Source organism: Eurosta solidaginis, chromosome 4 (assembly GCF_040869045.1).
Source record: "Eurosta solidaginis isolate ZX-2024a chromosome 4, ASM4086904v1, whole genome shotgun sequence".
NCBI lineage: Eukaryota > Metazoa > Arthropoda > Insecta > Diptera > Tephritidae > Eurosta > Eurosta solidaginis.
In genome coordinates, this window is record NC_090322.1 from 203625355 (window position 1) to 203649303 (window position 23949).

General features: G+C 38.1%; 6 protein-coding genes across 7 annotated transcripts; 3 read left to right on the forward strand and 3 right to left on the reverse strand.

Moving 5' to 3' along the window:
- Positions 1 to 8630: 8630 nt before the first annotated feature.
- On the reverse strand, positions 8631 to 9180 carry ubl (Ubiquitin-like protein 5). The gene is made up of 3 exons (XM_067779937.1): positions 9028 to 9180; positions 8827 to 8965; positions 8631 to 8761 (listed from the first exon to the last, which is right to left on the reverse strand). Exons 1-3 carry the CDS (start codon positions 9064 to 9066, stop codon positions 8718 to 8720), a joined length of 222 nt encoding a protein of 73 aa, XP_067636038.1. The 5' UTR covers positions 9067 to 9180; the 3' UTR covers positions 8631 to 8717.
- An 840-nt stretch (positions 9181 to 10020) lies between these two features.
- Positions 10021 to 11607, forward strand: LOC137250900 (anaphase-promoting complex subunit 15B). Its single transcript, XM_067784593.1, has 2 exons — positions 10021 to 10326; positions 10399 to 11607. The coding sequence occupies exons 1-2, from the start codon at positions 10116 to 10118 to the stop codon at positions 10557 to 10559; spliced, it is 372 nt and encodes a 123-aa protein (XP_067640694.1). The 5' UTR covers positions 10021 to 10115; the 3' UTR covers positions 10560 to 11607.
- Positions 11264 to 12714, reverse strand: LOC137250899 (NADH-cytochrome b5 reductase 1). The gene has a single exon (XM_067784592.1). It carries the CDS (start codon positions 12358 to 12360, stop codon positions 11359 to 11361), a length of 1002 nt encoding a protein of 333 aa, XP_067640693.1. The 5' UTR covers positions 12361 to 12714; the 3' UTR covers positions 11264 to 11358.
- Positions 12715 to 16014: 3300 nt separating this feature from the next.
- THG (tRNA-histidine guanylyltransferase) lies at positions 16015 to 17308 on the forward strand. Of its 2 annotated transcripts, XM_067784595.1 has the most exons (3): positions 16028 to 16145; positions 16210 to 16402; positions 16466 to 17308. In XM_067784595.1, the coding sequence occupies exons 2-3, from the start codon at positions 16255 to 16257 to the stop codon at positions 17191 to 17193; spliced, it is 876 nt and encodes a 291-aa protein (XP_067640696.1). In that variant the 5' UTR covers positions 16028 to 16145; positions 16210 to 16254; the 3' UTR covers positions 17194 to 17308. The 2 variants fall into 2 exon arrangements, with proteins under 2 accessions (XP_067640695.1, XP_067640696.1); XM_067784594.1 differs by having other exon boundaries at positions 16015 to 16402.
- On the reverse strand, positions 17187 to 18057 carry NC2beta (negative cofactor 2beta). The gene has a single exon (XM_067784599.1). It carries the CDS (start codon positions 17930 to 17932, stop codon positions 17360 to 17362), a length of 573 nt encoding a protein of 190 aa, XP_067640700.1. The 5' UTR covers positions 17933 to 18057; the 3' UTR covers positions 17187 to 17359.
- A 3660-nt stretch (positions 18058 to 21717) lies between these two features.
- ATPsyngamma (ATP synthase, gamma subunit) lies at positions 21718 to 23006 on the forward strand. Its single transcript, XM_067784596.1, has 2 exons — positions 21718 to 21867; positions 21938 to 23006. Exon 2 carries the CDS (start codon positions 21975 to 21977, stop codon positions 22857 to 22859), a length of 885 nt encoding a protein of 294 aa, XP_067640697.1. The 5' UTR covers positions 21718 to 21867; positions 21938 to 21974; the 3' UTR covers positions 22860 to 23006.
- The last annotated feature ends 943 nt before the right edge of the window (positions 23007 to 23949 follow it).

Below are 23949 nucleotides of genomic sequence, written 5' to 3' on the forward strand. Positions count from 1 at the left end.
TGTTAGGTCCTCGGATCGGGCGCACAAATAAAACACTGGAACTATGCCGTCTATCACAACGTGATCGATCTGATTGCGAGATACTTCCGACTGTAGGGCCCAAAACACCTATGCCCACCCTGGCGTTAAAGTCGCCAAGTACGACTTTTATATCATGGCGGGGGCAGCGCTCATATGTGCGTTCTAATTGTTCATAAAAAGCGTCTTTCACCTCATTGTCTTCCTCCTCTTTCGATGCATGGGCGCAGATGAATGATATATTAAAAAATTTTGCTTTTATTCGGATAGCGGCGAGACTTTCGTCCACAAGGGTGAACGTCAGTACTTGACGACAAAGTCTCTCTCCCACCACGAATCCGAAGTCGAAGCTGCGCTTATTTGTATGGCCACTCCAATAGATGTCACAATTTTTAATCTTCTTTCTTCCTTGCTTTGTCCAACGCATTTCTTGGATGGCCGTGATGTCAGATTTTGCTTTGACGAGGACATTAACCAGCCGGGCATCTGCACCAATCCCATTCAGGGAGCGGACGTTCCAGGTGCATAGCCTCAATTCATTGTCCTTCAAACGTTTGCCATGGTCGTCATCAATAAAGGGTTGTCTTTTTATCCGAGGCTTGTTGTTGCTTTTCATTGGAGTGTGGTTTGACGTGGCGGGTCCCAAGCCAAGCGCACAACCCGCTCAGTGGGGGTGAAAATATTACTTCCACGTTTATATAGCGAGCCGCTTGATCCAAGACAGACGCCCACTTGCAGCCACACCTCGTGGTGGACAGACGCTACTCGCTAAGTTATAAGTAAATAATATGTCACCTCAAATATGAGGTACGCTTCGGAACGTCCCAACAGCAACTTATGGTCGCCACAAAGTAGCTGTGTATCGCTTATAGAAAAACTTTGTAATTGATTTGGATGGAAGTCTAAGATTTTCGTTTATAATAGAAGAAAATTTTCTGATTCAGTTCTTACTATAGTTTTTTACCCAAAAAAGTGTGTCAGGAGGAATGTCCGCAGTGTTGGAAACACCCACACACAGAAGAATGCATTCATAGCATATGAAACGATTTGAGTTTGAAATCAAATTTAAATGAACAAATTGCATTTAATTGTTAACTCTCACTTCAAATCAATTATTGTTCCGTGATGGATTTACGAGTACTTGCTTCAAGTCAAAAATATGTGCAAATCTAGAGCAAATCTATTGATTACATAGCTAGAACCATAACTTGAACGAGCTTATTTAAATGGGCACTACACGTAAATATGTTTGTGAGATTAAATTTTGTGAAGGATTCGCTGACTTTGAGTTCTTTACAATTTAATGTTCTCGAATGGAAATTTAATATTTTAGTTGAATAATATCTTCGAAGAAACCGCACAAAGGAAAACTTATTGTGTTTTACTAGTAATACTTGTGAAGCCGGTTTCGCCAAATAATTTCACTTTGTTTATCTTCTATACAGGATTAATGAATTGTGTTGACTTAGCATCTTAAAAACTGTAACTGTAACTCCACCGATCGTGTAGGGATTAGCCGCTAGAAGAGCTCTACAACTAAGAGAATCCAACATGTGGAAAACATCTAAGCACGGACACGCGACGATTCTGGACGATATGACGAAAGGGCAATTAAACGGAATAATAACCGACCTAACATCCAAAACATACCACATCGCAGGTTCAGAACATACGATATCCTTCAAGGGAGGAATGGAAAGTAGGCCTAGACAAAGGCAGGGGCATCACAATATATATCGAAGGCTTGAAAATGGAAAAGGGAACTGGAGCTGGGATGTACTCAACACATCTCCAGTTAAGCCAATCATTCCGACTTCCTGATGCATGCAGTGTATTTCAAGCCGAGGTCTATGCCATAGACAGAGCGGTAAAGCTACTCCAATACCATTCCATTACCAACAATACTTGTTCACAGCCAAGCCGCCTAAAGGGCATTAGAGTCAAACATAATAAAATCGGACATCGTGCGGAGGTGTAAAGCCTCTCTGGCTTCTATAAGTCATCCCAATGTCTCCCTTTGCTGGGTCCCTGGGCACAGCGGCATTGAAGGGAATGAACTCGCGGATGAGATGGCTAGGAAAAGTTCCGTCCGACCGCCGCTGAGTTATCTCCTAGGAAGAATCGACGAATATGAGAACAGGGCAGCGGACTTGCTATGGACCAATAGGGTTGACTGCGAAGTCTCAAGGTTCTTATGGCCATGCTTGGATAGGAAAGGCACCAGCTTCCTTCTCAAACTGAACAAATCTTCGGTGAGGGTACTTACGGGTCATTGTGCCATCGCGCCAATGCTCCGACGGTGGCGAATACCAACAAGCTCCCTCTGCAGAAGCTGTCAGGATGAGGAGGAAGAGGAGTCGATGTACCACTTTCTCTGCCGATGCCCGACGCATCAAAGGAGAGGCCTCTGATTTCTGGTCTCACGCTTCTTCGCCAGCCTGGCAGAGGTTGGGAAGGTGGACGTCTCGCTTCATCTTGGGTTCAACAGGGAAAGCAAGTGGTTCGTTGAGGACCACTAGGAGGTAATGGGGCTAAACGAATTTACCGCCACCCTGTACTTACTGAGGGCACTCACAATGGACAAAAATGTGTCCGAGTGGAAGTGTAGATAACACCCACGCACGCCCTCTTAACCTAACCTAACTCCGTCGATGTTGGCAAGTTCCTGTCAACCGTAAAGTCCATGTCATATCTGACGCAGCACAGTGACGAACTGACCACCGTCTTCGCCGATGAAATATTTTCGGATGAGACGAAGAGCGCTAGCACATTCCTCGCCTAACAGGGCTAGATGAGGAGCCACCGGCGAGGGAAGCCAACCTTCAAAGTCGAGGATGAGTGATTTAGCTTCAGAGCGCATGTTTTCAATTTATCACTATCCTCTCTCGTCATTCCTGAAAATTATAAACTGGCAAGGGCGTTTGCTCTATAAAATCCGGGGTAACCAGCAAGCCGCTCTTCTGTCATCAGTGGCGAGGTCATGTTGTTGTTGTTGTTGTTGTAGCAATGCTCGCCCCACCTAATAGCCGCGACCGATCACAAATTGTCATCAATATCCTCTAACGGGAGTCCAAGGAAACTTGCCGTTTCAACAGGGGTGGACCATAAGGAAAGGGGTGTTAGAGGCGTTGGTTCCACATTACAATTAAAGAGATGGTTGGTGTCATGTGGGGACACATTGCAAGCAGGGCATACATTTTGTATGTCGGGGTTGATTCTGGATAGGTAAGAGTTTAACCTGTTACAGTATCCAGAACGAAGTTGAGCAAGAGTGACACGCGTTTCCCTGGGGAGTATGCGTTCCTCTTCTGCGAGTTCTGGATATTTTTCTTCAAGTACTGGATTCACCGGGCAATTCCCGACATAAAGGTCCGACGCCTGTCTATGGAGTTCACCAAGGGCCTGCTTGTGTTTTTCCGCTTCATACGGCTGGGTTCTCAGGTGCCGTATTTCCTCAAAATGCTTACGGAGATGACTCCTTAGGCCCCTAGGCGGTGCTGGGTATTCAACAGAAACTGTTTGGTCAGCATCTCATTTCTCTCCCTGATGGGGAGTATTCTCGCCTCATTATGCAGATGGTGTTCTGGGGACATAAGAAGACAGCCCGTGGCGATTCTGAGAGCAGTATTTTGGCAGGCCTGTAGTTTCTTCCAGTGGGTGGTTTTTAGGCTTGGCGACCATATGGGTGACGCGTAGCACGTAATCGGCTGGCTAATTGCTTTGTATGTGGTCAAGAGCGTTTCTTTATCTTGTGGCGAGGTCATAGAATACCGTTGTGCACTTTTATTTCACCGCTAATCCTCAACTAGCTAGTCATGAGCACAGCTTCCGAAAAATTCCAAGGCAAACCCGCAGCGTTAAACCATAATAAATTCCAGATTAAATCGAGAAATACCCAGCTGGTTAACTTTTGAAATAATTGCATGATATTAGAAGTCATACATAGATGGATTATCTTATCTCTGCGAACTATCTGATTGTTCCGCTGGGATCTGTGCAGTTTTGAAATGAAATATCTAAACCAAGAAGGGGTTTCTATCTTTTTTTAATTCTAAATATCAAAGCTCAATTATCCACCGAAGGAGTCAACATTGTTTGCTATTCAGTAGACTACACAATAATGTCACCTTCATAGATACAACAAACAAATGTTTTTTTTCCAAAGTCCTCACAGTTCTTTCGCCTCGCGTAGTTTGATATTTTCCGCAACGTAGTCCACAGTGTCCACGGCAACGGCATTACGCTACCGACTGTTGTGACGTTCGATAGCTATCTCAGTTTCTATGCACATGCAACTGCAATTGCATTTAATATACAAAGACGCAACAAAATCCTGAAGTCGTCTGGTGGCAACACTCAATTTTCTCATAGATCTAGGGGGTGGAAGGGAGGTATGTCCTAGGTTTCCTGTGGTCATACCAAATCGTTCCCGAGATGGTGCTTGTTACCGGAACGTACCGGATCAGAATCCGGCAAAGGACCATCAACATCCATAAGGCGTGTTGTTGTTGTAGCAGTGCTTCGCCCCATCCAACAGATGCGACCGATCACAAATTGTTGCAGTTTCAACAGAAGTAGACTATAATGAGCGGGGTGTTAGAGGCGTTGTTTCCACATTACAATTAAAGAGATAGTTGGCGTCATGTGGTGACACATTGCAATCAGTGCATACAATTTGTGTGTCAGGGTTGATTCTGAATAGGTAAGAGTTTAACTTGTTACAGTATCCAGATCGAAGTTGAGCTAGAGTGACTCGCGTTTCCCTGGGGAGTGTGCGTTCCTCTTCTGCAAGTTTTGGGTATTGTTCTTTGAGTACTGGATTCACCGGGCAATTCCTGACATAAAAGTCAGACGTCTGTTTGTGGGGTTCACTGAGGACCTGCTTGTGTTTTTTGGCTTTATACGGCTGAGTTCTCAGGTGCCGTATTTCCTCATAATGCTTACGGAGATCCCTTAATCCCCTGGGCGGTGTTGTCTCATCAATCAGATGTCTGTTGGGATGCCCAGGTTTCTGGGTATTCAAAAGGACCTCTCCACCTTTGCATTTCCCACTCATCATTTATATTTCTCTTTTCCTGCCTATCGGTTTTCCCATTCTTTGTCACTCTTCTTAACAACCGCCCTTGTTAAACCCCGCATTAACACATCCAGTTTGATGCTGATATTATGAAAACACAATCTGGGGTCACCATGGTTCACATTTTGGTCTATATCTATCTATGATTTAGGAAACTATACCATTGCAGCTCTAATTTTTAAAATTTGTTCACCCGATCTTGGGTTATAATGTTAGCAACAGATTCTACATTCGTTTTTATATATCTATAAAATTCACCTTTTCGAAATGCTGTCTTAATAATAAATGTATGACAAATCGCACATACATACATAAGATTTAATTCAATAGCTCGGATGATGGTCCACTTTCCGGAAAGAAATGTTTCCCAAATAATAAGCTAGTCCTAGGTACCCTCAATTTTCAAGCAATACTCGCCAGGAATATGATTTTGTTGAAAAGGCCCACTACTGGTTCACTTCCCGATAAAAGAAAGGGTCTCAACTGTAAAGCTATTCAAATTTCTAGCAATTCGCACCATCAATAACATGCCAACCTAATAAAACCGCACTGCCGTTTTTTAGCGCACGCAAACAACCGGCGTTTTTTGCCCGAACCGAAATAAGTATGCGTTGCGATAATGTAACAAGCTAACCTAATATAAACGCACGCAAGTCATTTTCTGTCAAAAATGTCTCATGCACATACAACTTGTATGAGAGCAACCGAAATTTAATTTGCTGCGTGAAAACCTAACTCGATTTCCAATTTATGTTCTGCGTGACATTTAGATTTGACGTTGGCACACATGCTTTATATTGTCGCAACGCATGCTTATTTCGGTTGGGCAAAAAACGCCTGTTGGTTGCTTGCGCTAAAAAAACGCAGTGCGGTTTTATTAGGTTGGCTTGTAAGCGTTATTTTATAATAGATCGGCCCCTGGTTCACTTTCCGCGGAAAGAAAACAAATCAAAATGTGAATATATAGCATTGAAAGACATACTTACTTTGTTAGCACTTAACTTCTTATAGGATTCTGACCGTCCAACACATTTAGGGCAAAAAACGCCTGTTGGTTGCGTGCGCTAAAAAAACGCAGTGCGGTTTTATTAGGTTGGCTTGTAAGCGTTATTTTATAATAGATCGGCCCCTGGTTCACTTTCCGCGGAAAAAAAACAATCCAAAATGTGAATATATAGCATTGAAAGACATACTTAGTTAGCACTTAACTGTTTATAGGATTCTGACCGTCCAACAGGTTGTGACAGTGGTTTCTGCGCTGTACTAACTGCCATTGAACACACACATGAACACACTCACACAAGAAATATAGATATGCAGGTATAAAGAAATATAAATTCTTATTAAACTCAATTCGAACTTTATTTTTAAAATTTCGTTCATATATACTTAAAAATGTTAACAAACTTATAAAAATCCACTACTTCACAATTTTCACTAAAACAACAACAAAAAACAACAAACTGACCATTGACATAACTTTCAAAGCCTACTACGTTACAGCTACAAATTTGTCATTTTGAATTTCTCTTTGTTGACATACATATTGCATATTTATTGTGGATTTCACTGAGGATCTGCTTGTGTTTTTAGCTTCATACGGCTGGGTTCTCAGGTGCCGTATTTCCTCATAATGCTTACGGAGATGACTTGCCCCTGGGCGGTATAGGCTCATCAATCAGATGCCTGTTGGAATGCCCAGGTTTCTGGGTATTGTTGTTGTTGTAGCGATAAGGTTGCTCCCCGAAGGCTTTGGGGAGTGTTATAGATGTGATGGTCCTTTGCCGGATACAAATCCGGTACGCTCCGGTACCACAGCACCATTAAGGTGCTGGCCCGACCATCTCGGGAACGATTTGTGTGGCCACATTAAACCTTCAGGCCATCCCCTCCCTCCCCAAACCCCAAAGTCCAAAAGGAGCTTAGGGTCGCCAGAGCCTCGTCTGTTAGTGAAACAGGATTCGCCGCGGATAGGTGAGGTTGACAATTGGGTTTGGAGAAGCTATATGTTGCGCTGGCAACCTGCAGGGTTGCGCTACACAGCCCCTTGAATCTGGTATTTTAGTCGCCTCTTACGACAGGCATACCTACCGCGGGTATATTCTGACCCCCCCTAACCCGCTGGGGGAGTTTCTGGGTATTCAACAGAGACTGTTTGGTTAGCATTTCATTTCTCTCCCTAATGGGGAGTATTCCCGCCTTATTATGTAGATGGCGTTCTGGAGACATAAAAAGACAACCCGTAGCGGTTCTGAGGGCGGTATTTTGGCAGGCATGTAGCCTCTTCCTCTGAGTAGTCTTTAGGTTTGGCGACCATATCGGGGACGCGTAACCCTGCCCCAGCGGGTTAGGGGGTCAGAATATACCCGCGGTAGGTATGCCTGTCGTATTAGGCGACTAAAATACCAGATTCAAGGGGTTGTGTAGCTCAACCCTTTCATGTTGCCAGCGCAATATATACATAGCTTCTCCAAAGCCAATTGTCAACCTCACCTATCCGTGGCAAATCCTGTTTCATTAATCATAACAAATCGTTCCCGAGATGGTCGGGCTTGGTACCGGAACTTACCGGATCTGCATCCGGCAAAGAACCATCAACATCGATAACACTCCCCAAGGCCTTCGGGGAGTGTACTTATCGCTACAATAACATCAACAACGCATAACCCCATTCCCGAGATGGTCGGGCTCGTACCTTAATGGTGCTTTGTTCTCGGAACGTACCGGACCTATATCCGGCAAAGGACGATCAACATCGATAATACTCCCCAAAGCCTTCGGGGAGGGTCTTTATTGTTAATACAACAACAACAACGTCGCGCGTCCTTCGAATGAAATGTTGACAATCTATTTATCATCAACAGCAAATTAAACGCAGCATAAACACTTTCTCTACGATATTGCAGCACGTTATCAGCTTGAATATCATCAACATTCCAGTAATTAATAGCGTTTTCTTTTCTGAAATAAATTGTTGCCAAAGTACATGGTAAAGCCTTAACAAAGTTACTCCTACCCCAGAAAATGTTCAACATTGCATTGCACTGCCACACCGCCATTTTATGCAGGGTAAAAGTGTAACGCTTTTGCGTTGCGAGCAGACAATTTTCGCAAAAGAACGAAATACCCCGTAAAGGCGTTACCGGCTTTTTAGAATAGAACAAAATATATTTACAGTCCTTGCGCGGCGTACTAAAAGCGTAACACTTTTGCCAGAAAAGAAAATGCTATAACCGACTCTTATTATTGTTTGGCGGCTCCAACACATCCACATCCAGCTCGGCCAGAATTCGGAAAAACTTATGCGAGTTGTTAAAGTTCAAACCAAATTATATACAAAGCGACTCCCTGCCATTTGCTGACATACGCCGCTTATAATGATTTGATCGGCTTCAACGGTGGCTTCATACGTAAATACTGCCTTCCCAAGATCTTAAAAATGCTAAAAACCAATCTGTATGTGAAATGTAAACGTAACCACTGCGTTTCAAGAAAAAACGTGCAAGTCGATGGCTGGAACAGTATGAAACATATGTTATTAGCGAGTTTTTAATATCTATATATATTTAATTTATTTATCAAAACTTAGTGTTCAATCTAAATATAAAAAACGAAATTCTAATTATTGATAGTACAGCTCCAAATTCATGCCGTCATGGATTTCATCTACGAAAAAGTTAGAATCTTAAATGTTAACGTGTTTACAAAAAGCATACGTTATCAATACTTACAATCGCAGAGACGTATTGGATCCTTATAGATGGTGTACCACTTCTTCAGTACAATTTTTTCCGGCTTGGTACCAGTTTGTGCAGCAATCAACTTCTTTAGATCACCAATGGTATCTTCGGGATTACATTTCACACGTACCTGGAGAAACACAAATACTTTGAATTTATATTTTATCAGTAAAATAGCTATTTAATTGCTACCTTTTTACCCAATCGATCATTGCAAGTGATTTCAATCATTGTAAATGTTTATTTTAGAAAATGTTCCGATGCCTGGAAATATGTACAATTTCATCTATGTGTGGAATATTGATAAAGTGACGTATAAATTGTCATCGTTCAGTAACTTCAGCTGGTATTCAAATATTTTAGAGCCACTGGATATTTGGCCAGAATAATCTTCATGTGGAATATTCCCTAGTTTGTCGGGGAAATATTGCACTTATTTGTGAAAATAGAAAAATTTTAATATCAATGTGAACCAAATTCGCCATTTAGGGCGAAAAATTCCAAATGCGACTCTTATCCCGTTTTATGGTTAAAAGTCACCATTAATTACACCTTTAAGCAGCTGATCGATTAATGGTGTCATACCATAACGCTAACACCATAACCATATCATAGCCAACCAATTGGTTTTTGGTTTCTCGCCATATCCATAGCCTAAAAATATTTGAGTTGGTGAATGTAATAACTTTTTGTAGATTTTATTCCTTTTTTTGGATACGTTATGACTAAAGGGCGAATTAATGGTGCCTTATAACCATAAAGCCATAACCAGATAAAACAGCTGATCACACCTACCTTATGGAAATCAATGTAATCGAGTTAGCGTTATGGTATGGCACCATTAATCGATTACATTGATTTCCATAAGGTAGGTTCGATCAGCTGTTTTATCTGGTTATGGCTTTATGGTTATAAGTCACCATTAATTGGCCCTTAAGAGACTTATTTTTTGTGGAATATGTTTGTTAAGGCACCATTAATCGATCACATTGGAGATGGTTATGGATATAGGTATGGTTATGACTAAGGCATTAGGGTTCAGGAAGTTTAATTAGCCCTATAATGAGGAGGCAGTACATCAGGCGATATCACATTTGGCGTCAAGTTGAAAATATCGCTATTGAGCAGCTATCGTATCGATATGCTATCGTATCAATATGCTATCGTATCGAAATTCCTGTCCCTAACATTTTGTTCGTTTCATGGTTTGTTTATAAAAGTTCCGAAAACGATTTCCAGAAGTAAATAAATATTAAAGTTAATAAATAACGCACAAAATAATGTCAATGATACCATTCTTTCCATCGCTACGCCCACAAATTGCAAATCGCATTTGGTTTGAGATAAACACGCCACCAAACGAGGATGATGTCTTGCGCTATGAGAGAGAACATGATAGCTGGAAGGAATCCATTAAAAATGCGGCCAGTGATATTTCACCACTTGGGAAAGTGCTCACAAAACCTGGACCGGAAACGGATGACGAGGATGGTTAGTACTTGAAGTCTATATGGAGGATGGTTAGTACTTGAAGTAACTAGTGTTGTTGACTTGTGCTTTTAGCTAACGACGACAGCGATGATTCGGATACCCATGATGACGATGATGATACAAATGATAGAGCCATACCTGGCCAACCAGAACAGTCAGCACTTTATTCACCCGGTGATGATATGAATCCAATACAAGAAGACGCTACACCATCAACTAATGATACATTATAATTTATTTTATACCAAATTAATATCTAAGTGAAACTTTTACTTAAATAATACATAGAAGTTCTGTAATTAAGGCGCACAAATACGTGAAGGAGGGAAGATTTCAAATATTCAGGATTTTATTATTGCATTGCATTTAGTAGTTGCATAGGTCCACTCTCCAAAGCAATCTTTGACATATCCCTTTTAAACTCAATATGTTTCTTCATAAATTGTTTGCAACTGTTTTTGCGTGGGTTTGATATCTTGCTTTTTGTTGTTTTAGTCTTCATACTGGTAACGATTTTACTTAAATGGTTAGATGGTCTAAAGGAAAAATTATGAAAATTCCAACCAAATAATTTGAAGTCCAAAATTAGAACTTGTCGAGCACTTCGAATAGATTTTTTGGTATTTCCCAAACGATAAGTAAATAATTTCGATACTCACATTGCTCGTTATCCAAAGTCAATTAAAATCACTTGTTTATTTGTACGTATTTACCTTATTTGGACTTTATTAGTGCCAGTGAATGTTTTGGTCGAACATCTTGAGAACGTTCTCTGCAGTAAATTATCCCGTGTGGAATCTTTGCAGTATTTTAGAAGTAGCATATATAAAAGATGCAACTTGCCATTCTGTATTAGCTAAAAAATTTCATGTTTACCTTTAAGTCAATATTTAGAAGAAAGTCTTTATTAGCAAGGTAAATTATGTTCTGTATAGAATTATTTGGTCATAGCTGCTATTTATTTGCATATGTTTGTCTAAACTTTTTTTACATTACAATTAATTAATTAATTTAAATAATTATTTTATTTAATTACAACAAAAAAATATTTTTATCCAATACGTTTACACAAGAATTCTTAATTGTTGCACACCAAGTTTCTTGAAACGTTTTACCTCCTGCAATAAGAAAAACTTGTTCTATTGACTCATTAAAACTTGAGCATAAGTCTAGCAATTCGAATTTGTCCAAACGTCGAGTAAAAGCAATTTCTCTGTAAAACAAATTGTCTTGAAACCAAGTGCATTTTCCAGTGCATTCACCATCTGTACACATTTCCGGCGGACAACGCTGATGAGCCAAATATATACGACTTTTAAAATTCCAATATTTATTGAATTCTATTAATTCATCACGGAAAAATGCATGTTCTAAGTCCTTATAACATGCTAGTTGAAAAACCCGACTCACGTCTTCTTCATTTTCAAGGATATGTTGTACGATTCGTATCGTTGGTGCAATTGCTACACCTTGTGTAATCAAGAAAATATGTCGTTCTTTATCATAGCTTTTACTTAATTCATATACGCCTATTGACCCACGAAATTCAACAGATTCACCAACTTGTAGCGATTTCATATAGCGCGACATATGGCCATTGGGTTCAAGATTTACCAGAATTTTAAATTCCAAACCCAAAGCATCTACCCAGTAAGGAGAGTATGGTCGCAAATAAAGTTCACCTGTGGGTAATTTAGTACGCATCATTATATGATAACCAATAGGTATATCTAAGTAATATTCGGTCGCATTATTTAACGTGTCATCTATACAAAAATGAAATTCCAGCACTTGAGAAAGCTCCGTTTTATCATTGCTGTCGATTTTGCCCTTTGGATTATGGGAACGCCTATTGAGTAGACGGAAATTTCGATAGGACGACATAACATTCTTTTTTCCAATTTTCTTTAAATTTATTGATTTTTGAAATCCTGTATTTAACACACAATTTGTACATCCGTTTCCACAACAGTCACTTTCTTCGATCATTTGTGTTTCTTCCTCATGGCTGTATTTGTTGTCATCTTTATTCATAAGGAAGGGGAAATATTGCAACAAATCTATAGATCAAAATTAAGTTAATGCATTTATTTTTGGTATGTGGAACGCTTAAGGCTAAGTTTATGACCGAGCGCGATGCAACGAGAATCGCTGTTAGCGATCAATTATATTAGTGCATATGGAGATGTTTATGACAAAGCGATGTAGCGTAAAGCGAATTGAGCGATTACAAGCGACAAAAGCGACGAAAATTTGCAATCAAAATATTTTGATTTAGTTGAGCGAAATAAGCGAAACTATATGGATGTTTTTATTGAAAAGGTACGTGACAAGCAGTATTTGTGGAATTTGCGTCATGCAGTTTACCACAATCGCGATTGGATGCACTTGATATTTTTTTCTTATGTATACTTTTTAAATATTTTTTTCGTTACAAATAGCTATTTTCTAATAATAAAATTTTACGAGTTAATATACGCATGTTGCTTTTTTACACTGCCACAACGTGAATAAAAAAATGTTGAGTTATATTGTTGAGCATTCCATCGATTGCTATTTTGCTCTACTATAAACACTCAATCGCCAGCGAAAATGTAACAAGCGATTGAGCGTTTCTCGTCGAATCTCGCGATGCGATTACGCTCGATCATAAACTTAGCCTAAGCATTTTAGGGATTTTAGTCTTTGAGGAATGATAAAACACACACAAGCATCGATAATTTCCCTCGTAAGAATTTTGGAAATCGATATAACTCTGATGTTAGAGAAAGAAGTGCTCCCCGCGTTCCAATGAACGGTGATCCTAATACTGATAAAAATTTAACATACAAATGACACAACAAATTGATCCACAAATTACACTTACAAGATTGGCATTGCGCATGTAAACAAAAGATCAGCTCTTTTTTATTGGCAATTTTTACGCCATTTTCCTTTAGCTCTTATTTTTTCTCTCTTTCTTTCGTTCGCTCAAGCAGTCAAGTGTGACGTAGATGCGCAGAACGAAGCAATTTTGAACTCGTGAATGAACAATCTTCTGTGTGTGATTTGTGAAATTGAAAACGACGCAAAAGTCTAAAGGGTGACTTGTAACCATAAAACCATAACTAGAAAAAACAGCTGATCGAACCAACCTTATGGAAATCAATGTAATCGATTAATGGTACCATACCATAACGCTAGCGCCATAACCATTGTGAATGATGACTAAGTGTGATAACATATCTGTCAACTGCCTGACAGGATGTTCAATATGGTTACTTTTTACCGTTTTGACAGGGTGTTCAATATGGCGGCGCCTATCTTCAGCGGGTGATAGAAGGAGATATCACACTTAGTTATCATTCACAATGGTCATAACCATACCATAAGGACTAATTAATGGTGACTTATAACCATTCAACCATAGCCAGATAAAACAGCTGATCGAAACTACCTTATGGAAATCAATGTAATCGATTAATGGTGCCATTCCATAACGCTAACGCCATAACCATACATAGCCAACTAATTGGTTTTTGGTTTCTCGCCTTATCCATAACCTAAAAATATTTGAGTTGGAGAATTCATTAACTTTTTGTAGATTTTATTCATTGTTTTGCATACATTATGACTAAGAGACTTATTTTTTGTGGAATAAGTTTGTAATTTTTTGCGTTTTCTTCATTTTTGTGAAATTTTCACGATTTTTAGGTTAAGGCACCATTAATCGATCACAATGAAGATGGTTATGGATATGGGTATGGTTACACTATGTCGTTACTGTTAAGAAAGTTTAATTGGCCCCTAAAGCTGTAGTTATCCACCGACGTGTGTAACGTACGTATACGTGTGCCGTACGTACACATATTTGAGCGAAATTTATGCCCGTAATGGCAATGCAAAAGATGTTGCCCTCGACCTGTAGGCAATCAAGCATATGGAACCATCAACTTTTTCCATTATAATTTCCGATGGTGTAAAAGGCTGGAATTAATATTAAATAAGTATGAATAGATTACATATTTATAATCTGCACTTTTACATAAATATTTCGAATTATTTTCACAATATTTCAAACTATAATTGCATAAAATTGCAAAGGGTCAAAAATTACGCCAGTAAATATGCTGATCGGAACCACATGGCATTCCAACAGCATATTCAATAGAAATAAATAATAATGAATTGTACTTAGTAGTTTAAGTTTTAGGCCTAAACAGCCGTAATAATAAATAAATTAAATTAAATAAATTAAATTAGTGCACAAAAGTTTACTAGGCAACTCTGTCTAGTGAGAGAACGATCAGCTGACACATTCTTACGGAAAAAATCAAAACACAATCTTACGCCCCGATTCTAGTGTGGTAACAAAATTCTTCACCACGGTAACGAATTCATGTGGCAACTTTTACACCCTTTTGGTATTCTACCCGCTATAAAGGGCGAATTAATGGTGACTTATAACCATAAAGCCATAACCAGATAAAACAGCTGATAACACATACCTAATGCAAATCAATGTAATCGAGTTAGCGTTATGGTATGGCACCATTAATCGATTACATTGATTTCCATAAGGTAGGTTCGATCAGCTGTTTTATCTGGTTATGGCTTTATGGTTACAAGTCACCATTAATTCGCCCTTAAAGTAGTCGGATAATTTTTTACCCACAAAAGTAGGTGGTAACATCGAAATAACCACACAACAGCTGTTGTTTGGAAAAAGGCAAAACTGAAAAATACGGAATTCTAAGCGCAAATAAGTACAGATAATAGTAAAAAAGTGTTGCCTTTTGCTATACATATTTGTTTACACTATGTACTTTCACAGAATAAATTACAATATACCTATGTAGAAACTTATCATGCATAATTTGTATATACACATCGTCCCGTTTATTCGTTAACCTCGTATCTACAAGTGAGACATTTTCGTTAAGCGAACACGGTTGCTACACCATGTTTTCATTTGGGACCAAAATTCATCGAAAAAAATTACCAAATTTTTGTTTTATTTTATTAGTATAAAATACAAAATTTTAGGATGTTTCCATATAAAATTTTACTAAACATAGTGAAGAAAGACTCCTTTAATTCAAGCTGAACAAACAAATATATGTGCGTGCAACCAAAAATGGTACTATATTTTGACAAAGGATAAGTGTATGTCTTTCACCAACCAAACGTTGTGAACTTAGTCTTGGTCACAAAGCTCTTGGTTCTAGCATTATGTTGTTGATTGCAATGAAATAAAATGTATAGTACAGTTAGGTTTTAGTAAGAAACGGTTCAAAATTTGCGTTCTGGTGTTGCCGAACTATGTATGTGGAAAACTCAGTAAATCATAAATTAGGCAATTTTTTTAGTGCTATTTTTATAGATGCTTACTTTTTCCCTTTACGTTTAAACTTCATATCAGAGCATAGATTCAGTAAGTGTGAGGTTTGATCCCAGGCCTCAGGGGTTCTGCTATCACCTATGGGAATAATTTTATACAGGACCAAAATTGAAGAAAAGGGACCAGCGGACCAAATGGGGTTGGAAGGGACCATTTTTGGTCAAAATGGACCAAAGTGGCAACCGTGAAATCGAAGATAACTACCTTTCAAATTTCTCCACAGACACTGGTGAGTTTTTCGGTGATGACAGCGTTACCACTTGGGTCAGAATCGAGGATAAGAGAACTGGTAACGATATTCGGTTACATAATGGTCTGGGTACTATTTTACCGGTAACGCTCAGAATCGGGGCGTTAACAGCTGATTTCTTAACATCTTTTGCGGAAAATATATGGAGTATTAATTATAAACCCTTGAGCACGTTTATTTAACACAGAGGTAAGCGAGATTTTACGGGCAGTCTTTGATGCCGCCATTGCAAATAACTAAACTTTGCCTGAAGACTTCAGCCAATTTTCTGTACCGAGTTTTGCACACGTCTGGAGGCATGGCTTGCAGCCGTTATGAGTATGTTAAAACTTATGAAAAGGACGACAGCATACTACCGAATGTGTGGATTGTGATAAGATTGGATGGAAAAGGCTTTCATAAATTCTCCAAAATTCACAACTTTGAGAAGCCGAATGACACAAATGGTAAGTTTTGCAAATGACATGTTAATGAATCAAAGCTAAAATGTATAAATACTCCCTTTATAGCGCTCAGTTTGAAGAATACTGCTGCAGTAACTGTAATGGAAGAGTTCCGCGACATTATTCTGGCTTATGGTCAAAGTGATGAATACTCATTCGTTTTTCGAAAAGAAACCAACGTGTTTAATCGACGTGCTGCAAAGTTGCTTTCATACGTAACCAGTTTATTCACCTCATCGTATGTGCTTAATTGGAGTTATTGGATGGAGAATAAAACCTTGAAATATCCGCCTTGTTTCGATGGTCGAATTATTCTGTATCCGTCAGATCAAAACTTGCGTGACTATCTTAGTTGGCGACAAGCCGATGTACATATTAATAATTTATACAATACAGCATTCTGGAATTTGGTATTAAAGAGTGGGCTTAGCCATCAAGAAGCTGAAGCAGAATTACGCGGCACATTCTCCGCAGATAAAAACGAATTGCTTTTCACAAAGTTCGGTATAAATTATAATAACATTCCAAAAATTTTTCGCAAAGGCACTACACTTCTAAGAAAGCGTGTGAAGTTAATGGAAAAATACGGGGATGACATCTATAGGACATTAATTGTGCCACTACACGACGATATGATATGTGATAAATTTTGGAAAGAACATAGTGAACTACTGGGCAAATATAAACCAGGCGAATATACATGCACAACTGATTTATCACGCTTGCTAATTAAACAAATGGAAAATTTAAATATAGGTGACAAAAATGAACAATCATTTGATAGTAATAGTTAGCATTAATGGATTACAAGTGAATATATTTCATATTTAAGTTTCAATTAATTGTTCTGTTTAACTTACAAAATATATTAAAAAAATGTATGAATATATAGATATAAAGTAGAAACGATATTTACGATTTTTTATACTTCAACAAAAATGTTACATCTAATAGGGCAAGTCAGTAATCCTCGTCGTCATCGTCATCATCATCTAAGCTAATAACACCACCACTTGCATTATTCTGTGATTTCAGTTGTCTATGCATTAATTCCGCACTCTGTTGAACAGCCGTTGCCTGCATGCTAATCCATTGTTGTTGCTCCTCTCTTGCCTGCTCCTCGCGCGCTTTAGCAAAAAGTTCTTGTTGCTGTCGCAATAGTTCTTCTTCGGGTATACCAAGGTTTTCCAAGCGTGTGCTTTGACGTCGGCGTTTGGCTGCAACTTCCTTGCAATCATTGAGTACAGATTCTGCTTCATGCTTATAATCGCAGAAACCTAGTCGATCCAATGCTTCTAATACGTGCTCTGCATTAATGGTTTTCTTATTGCGTCGATTACAAACGTCATTAGCTTCTGATGCTATTAAATGTATGAACTCTGAGCAACAATTAAGTATCAACTCGCGACTCTCATTCGCCACACGCACTGATGGTACAAGCTCCTTTATAATTTTATTGATACTGGCTCGTGGCAATGTCAATTCATCATCTTCGTTTGGAGGTGGACAAAGTTCGTCCTGCGGATCTGCCATTTTGGTATATACACCTCTTTATAAATATTTAGAGAAAAAAATTATAAACAGCAATTTCTATTATAAGCAAAACTTATCGAAATCACACTTTCGTTGAAGACAACATATGTCGAAATTTAACATCTATTTGTCAAATACATGTCAAACTGACAGCCTGCGAAAATTTCCCTACTGTATGTGTTCTAAAACGTGATAAAGGCAGCAGTAAACATTGTGAATCAAGTTGACATAAAGATTCATGCACCTTATACGACGCGACATGTAGCGACACGTTCCGACAAAATATTTGCGGCATTTTTGCCTAGTTGCTCGTACGACTGTCGCTAGATGTGCATGGCTCCGTAAGAATACATGCAAAGAATCGCGTTGCTTCGTTTTTTGGTTTGGATAAGCCCAAAAATTATACAGCTGTGTTTTTTTTTTACATCTATATACATATGCGCTTAAACTTCATATGGACTGCTAAGCGTTAAACTTTATCCACACTTGAAATTGATGCGCAGAAAATTAAAATAATTAAATAATTGTAAGGTGCGATAACCTCCGAAGTTTAAGCGCATATGTATAATTTCATTCGCTCCAAGCGCTCATCTTAGGCAATTCCCGTGTCTGTGTCGTACCAAGGTAAAAATTCCACATCGTCTTTCGACAAAGTTAACTATTTTGCTGAATTTTTTAAGTCGAATTTCGTGATTGATAAACCACTGAATGACAATGGTGATATGTTCAATAATATACCGTCTTATCTCAACTTGTGCTCATTAGCCCTCGATATTGATGACATTACTTTGGGTATTAAGGCTATCAAAAATTCAAAGATATGCGATTATCAACAATTTAAATCTTTCTTTTTAAAGCAATGTGCGATTTCTGTTGCGGAACCTCTAATGTATTTATTTAATTTATCACTAAAGTCTGGCATTTTTTTGAATGAATGGAAAATTTCGTATATTCAACCAATTCATAAGAGTTGCAATAAAAATGAAATTTCAAATTATCGTCCAATCTCTAAACTTCCCGTTATGTCTAAATTGTTTGAGAAAATTGTTATGGCTAAAATATCATTCATGGTTAATCGTTATCTAAGTTCTTGTCAACATAGTTTTGTTCTAGGACGTTCCACAGTGTCCAATCTCACTGTATTTTCTAATTATTGCATTTCATCATGCACGGATGGCTGTCAAGTTTATTGTATTTATACTGATGTAGCCAAAGCTTTTGATAGAGTATCGCACTGCGTACTATTGGGTAAGCTAGAAGGATGGGGATTTCATTCCTCATTTCTACAATGGATAAGTTCATACTTATCCAATAGAGTCAATTTCGTCGTTATTGATGGTGTGGAGTAAGCACTTTATGTGGCTACATCGGGCGTGCCTCAGGGAAGCATCCTTGATCCATTCTTTTTCATTCTGTTTTTCAATGACGTAAGTGCTTGTTATAAGCAATGCCGTCATCTCATGAATGCTGATGATTTAAAAATCTTTTTGAAAATTAAAAAAGAGTCTGATTTTCCATACTTCACGCCGAACTCGATGATTTTAATGATTGGTGCTGTAGAAATAAGCTCTTTTATGAAGTACTGTTTATCTGATTTAAAATTCGACCAACCCCTTCCTCCTCATTCTTCAAGGTGTAAGTTAATTAACCTTCATTTCCTAGAAAGTAGAAGGGTAATATCCACAATTATGTTCCTTTAAGATATTGTGAATGGCATAATCGATTGTCCAATAATTCTTGAATCTTTGAACTTCCATGTTCCACAACGTAATTTGCGTCAACATTATATGTTGGCTTTTGAAAATTTTAAGTCTAATTATGACCTGAATGGACCAATTACACGCGCTCTAGTTGTAATCAAATCAATTAATCATAAACATTGTATTGATTTTTCTTTATCGCGGCAATGCTTTAAAAATTTGTTCTTTTCTGCTTTAAGTTAATTGGTTTTTTATTATATATAGGTATATGAATTCCTATCTAATATAGTCTGTAGGATTTTCTGTATATAATAGACTAAGTAAATAAATAAATAAATATATAGATGTGAAAAAAACACAGCTATATAATTTTTTGGCTGATCCAAACCAAAAAACGAAGCAACGCGATCAAAGCGCTTATGACAACTCGATTTTACTCCTGATTTTATGACGCTTAAGTTCTAAAGGGCTAAGTAATGGTGACTTATAACCATAAAACCATAACCAGATATCACAGCTGATGTAATCGATTAATGATGCCTTAACCTAAAAATCGTGAAAATTTCATAAAAATGAAGAAAACGCAAAAACTTACAAAGTTATTCCACAAAAAAAAATTCTCTTAGTCATAACGTATCCAAAAAAATTAATAAAATCTATAAAAAGTTATTAAATTAACCAACTCAAATATTTTAAAGTTATGGATATGGCGAGAAAGACGGCCCATACATGACACAAAAGTCATGCGCAAATATAAAACGACGAAACTTGTGCAAATGAAAATTTTGACATACACGGCCCAAAAGCACTGCACAGTATTCATTTTTAAAGAGCGCAACAAATGAAACATGTGTTTTAATTGTATAAAAAAGGCACTAATTGTTTAAAAAATCACTCTTTATTTTCCACAGTGCTGGTAGTTCACGGTATAAGTCGAAAAACTCGCACCAGAAGCGTTTATTCTCCATTGTATTTATAAAATATATATTTTAATTGCAAGACCAACTCAACTCATTGCAGCACTGCGCAATACTCACTTTTCAACTAGCGCAACAAATGAAACATGTGTTCTAATTGCATAAAAATTATTATGTATTATTGAATTTGTGTGAATTCCTGTTACAAGCTAGAGATGGTCCTTACCTTACGCCTTCGATATTAACATTTTTAAGCAATAATTTCTGATGTTATATTATCAGGAACCACAGGTAAACTGTGTAAGATTTGCCACACACGAAGAAAAAAGCATGTGCAATATTTGTAGACATGCGTAAATATCAAAATCGTTTTGATTTTAGCGCAGTTCTCTGCGCAAATAGCGCAACCAGTGCACACACCGGGCAAATACTTGTGCAAATTGGTAATTGGCACAAGGATACTTGAGCCGTGTAATTGGCGTAAAACCAAAAACCAAATGGTTGGCTATGGCATGGTTATGGCGTTAGCGTTATGGTATGGCACAATTAATCGATTACATTGATTTCCATAAGGTAGGTTCGATCAGCTGTTTTATCTGGTTATGGTTTTATGGTCACAAATCACACACAGAAGGTTGCGCATTCACGAGTTCAAAATTGTTTCGTTCTGCGCATCTACGTAACACTTGACTGCTTGAGCGAATGAAAAAAAGAGAGAAAAAACAAGAGCTAAAAGAAAATGACGTAAAAATTGCCCATGAAAAACAGCTGATCTTTTGTTTACATGCGCAATGCGCAATCTTTGCCGGCATCCAGTGAGTTTACAGCTCCGGCTCACGCTCAATTCTCACGGGAATGCTCTGGATCATTGAGAGACTTGAGAAGCAGATGTCGTGATATTTTCGCACACGTGAAATGTGATAGGTAAATGTCGCCGCTGTTTTTCATTTAACTAATACGGCGAAAGGCTAAGCAGCGAAATCTATTTTTGAAAAAGTAGGTTTATTAAAGGCAACGTTGCCAAAATAAAGAAAAGTAATTAACAAGTTATCTGGCCCACAAATTGAACCAGACTTCTATCTGGATTTATCTGGCTCAAATCGTTGTTGTTGCATATACATGCAAAATTATTTATCTGGCTCGGGATCTTGCCACTTGTGTGTGATTTGTGTTATCGTTGAAAGTCACCATTAATTGGCCCTTAATGTCAAAGAATTTTACTGGCTTTACAATCGCTTTAGCAACACTGTCACTTACTTATATAAGAAGAAATTCTAGCACCATTCCCTGTCAACTATTTCGTGTCGTGAAAAATTTGGTAATTCTTACTTTGCATAATCGAAAACTGCAAAAATCACCTAAAAATAATCAATTAACAACATTTACAGCTTACTGCACGGACCAGCCTTTCAATCAAGCTTAATAATGATGCAGCGTGCTAATATTTTGCTACCTGTCGCTCTCGAGGCGACATTCCAACCGCAGCGCGGCATGGCCACATTAAAATCCATCTCGATACGCTTGAAGTCCGTAAAAAACATCCAGAAAATTACGCAATCCATGAAGATGGTGTCGGCGGCTAAATATTCGCGCGCAGAACGTGACTTAAAAGCTGCTCGCCCCTATGGTATTGGTGCGCAGCAATTTTTCGAAAAAACTGAAATCCAACCTGGTGAGGGCGAGGAAAAGAAGAAGCTGTTAATTGCCATGACTTCTGATCGTGGTCTGTGCGGTGCAGTTCATACAGGTATTGCACGTCACATTCGTAATGAATTGGCTGTAGATGATACCAAAACAAAAATATTCTGTGTTGGTGATAAATCCCGTTCAATTTTGTCACGTACCTATGGCAAGAATATTTTGATGGTAGCCAATGAAGTGGGACGTTTACCACCCACCTTTTTGGATGCCTCAAAGATTGCACATGAGGTTATTAAAACAGGTTATGATTTCAATGAAGGACAAATTGTCTACAATAAATTCAAATCGGTCGTTTCATACCAATTATCTACGCTGCCAGTATATAGCACACCAACTGTGGAAAAATCCGAAAAATTAGCACTTTATGATTCACTTGATAGTGATATTATTCAAAGTTATTTGGAATATTCGCTAGCATCACTTATTTTCTATACGATGAAGGAGGGTGCTTGCTCAGAACAATCATCACGCATGACTGCCATGGACAATGCATCGAAGAATGCTGGTGAAATGATTGAAAAACTAACACTCACATTCAACCGTACTAGACAGGCTGTAATTACACGTGAATTGATTGAAATCATATCTGGTGCTGCCGCTTTGAATTAAAACCAAAAATAAAATCTTACATCCCGAGCGATATTTTTTTAGTACAAGATAATAATTTGATTTACATATATTTTAGCACTAATCGCCAGGTTTGATGTTGAATTTGAAACGAAATATTGTAAGCCAATAAAACTTATGATAAACACATTTTTTACTGTGTTCATATTTAAATTTATTTATTTATTTACTTGTCTACCAATTTAACAATCAGACTAAATGTAGTTGCGGATTACAGATAAATTACAGAAGCATACAAATTGAACAAAATTATATTATAAAATATGTATATATATCATTAAATCAGTTGTCGGGATGGACTGTGATGCCGAGCAACGGGAATTGATTATTAGTGCTGTCGAAATGGACGTTATTTCGAGCAGCTGATGTATATTTGAGCCACCCTCCCAAAGTTACTGGAGCTGATGATGAGACGTGATTTCGAGCAGCTGAAGTATTTTGGACACACAACAAATCATCCCCTACGACTCCGTAACGTAGGGAGCGGAATAACTTTTAAACGGCAGGAGTAGGGAGGAAGAATCCTTGAGGGGTCCCATTGTAAGTCCCTTAGCGCAAATATCAGGAATTGCTTTTGAACCGACTCTAATTTGTCGCAGTGCTATGATAAACTCTAAAATGGTTCGATCGGTCATCCATGGTGTACATACTCTCTAGGTGCTGAAAATGTGAGCCCCCAACTAATTTGAATGGTACTTCAGCATCTGGTGCATTTAGAAACAAAACTCAAGATATGAAATTCGGTTTTATTTTACATATCGAAACTCTTTCTCATTATAAGCTTGCAAAATTGCATACGATAATGAGTGGTCGAAAAAAGTCACTAACATTGATGATCTTGACAGCTACTTTGCATGGTACGACTGAAACTGACTGTTAATTAACTTAAATCAAAGAATATAAATTTAGGTATATTGGAACGATTTTCCATCATCCCTTGTCAAATTTGATTTGGGGTTTCGAAAGAAAAATTACACTGAAGATGGTGTATTGCCGAAACTCGTTTCCCTGTGGGAAAACAAAAAGAATAAGTTCAACTTACGTGTCCCCAGTACCAGTCTGCTTCCCTGAT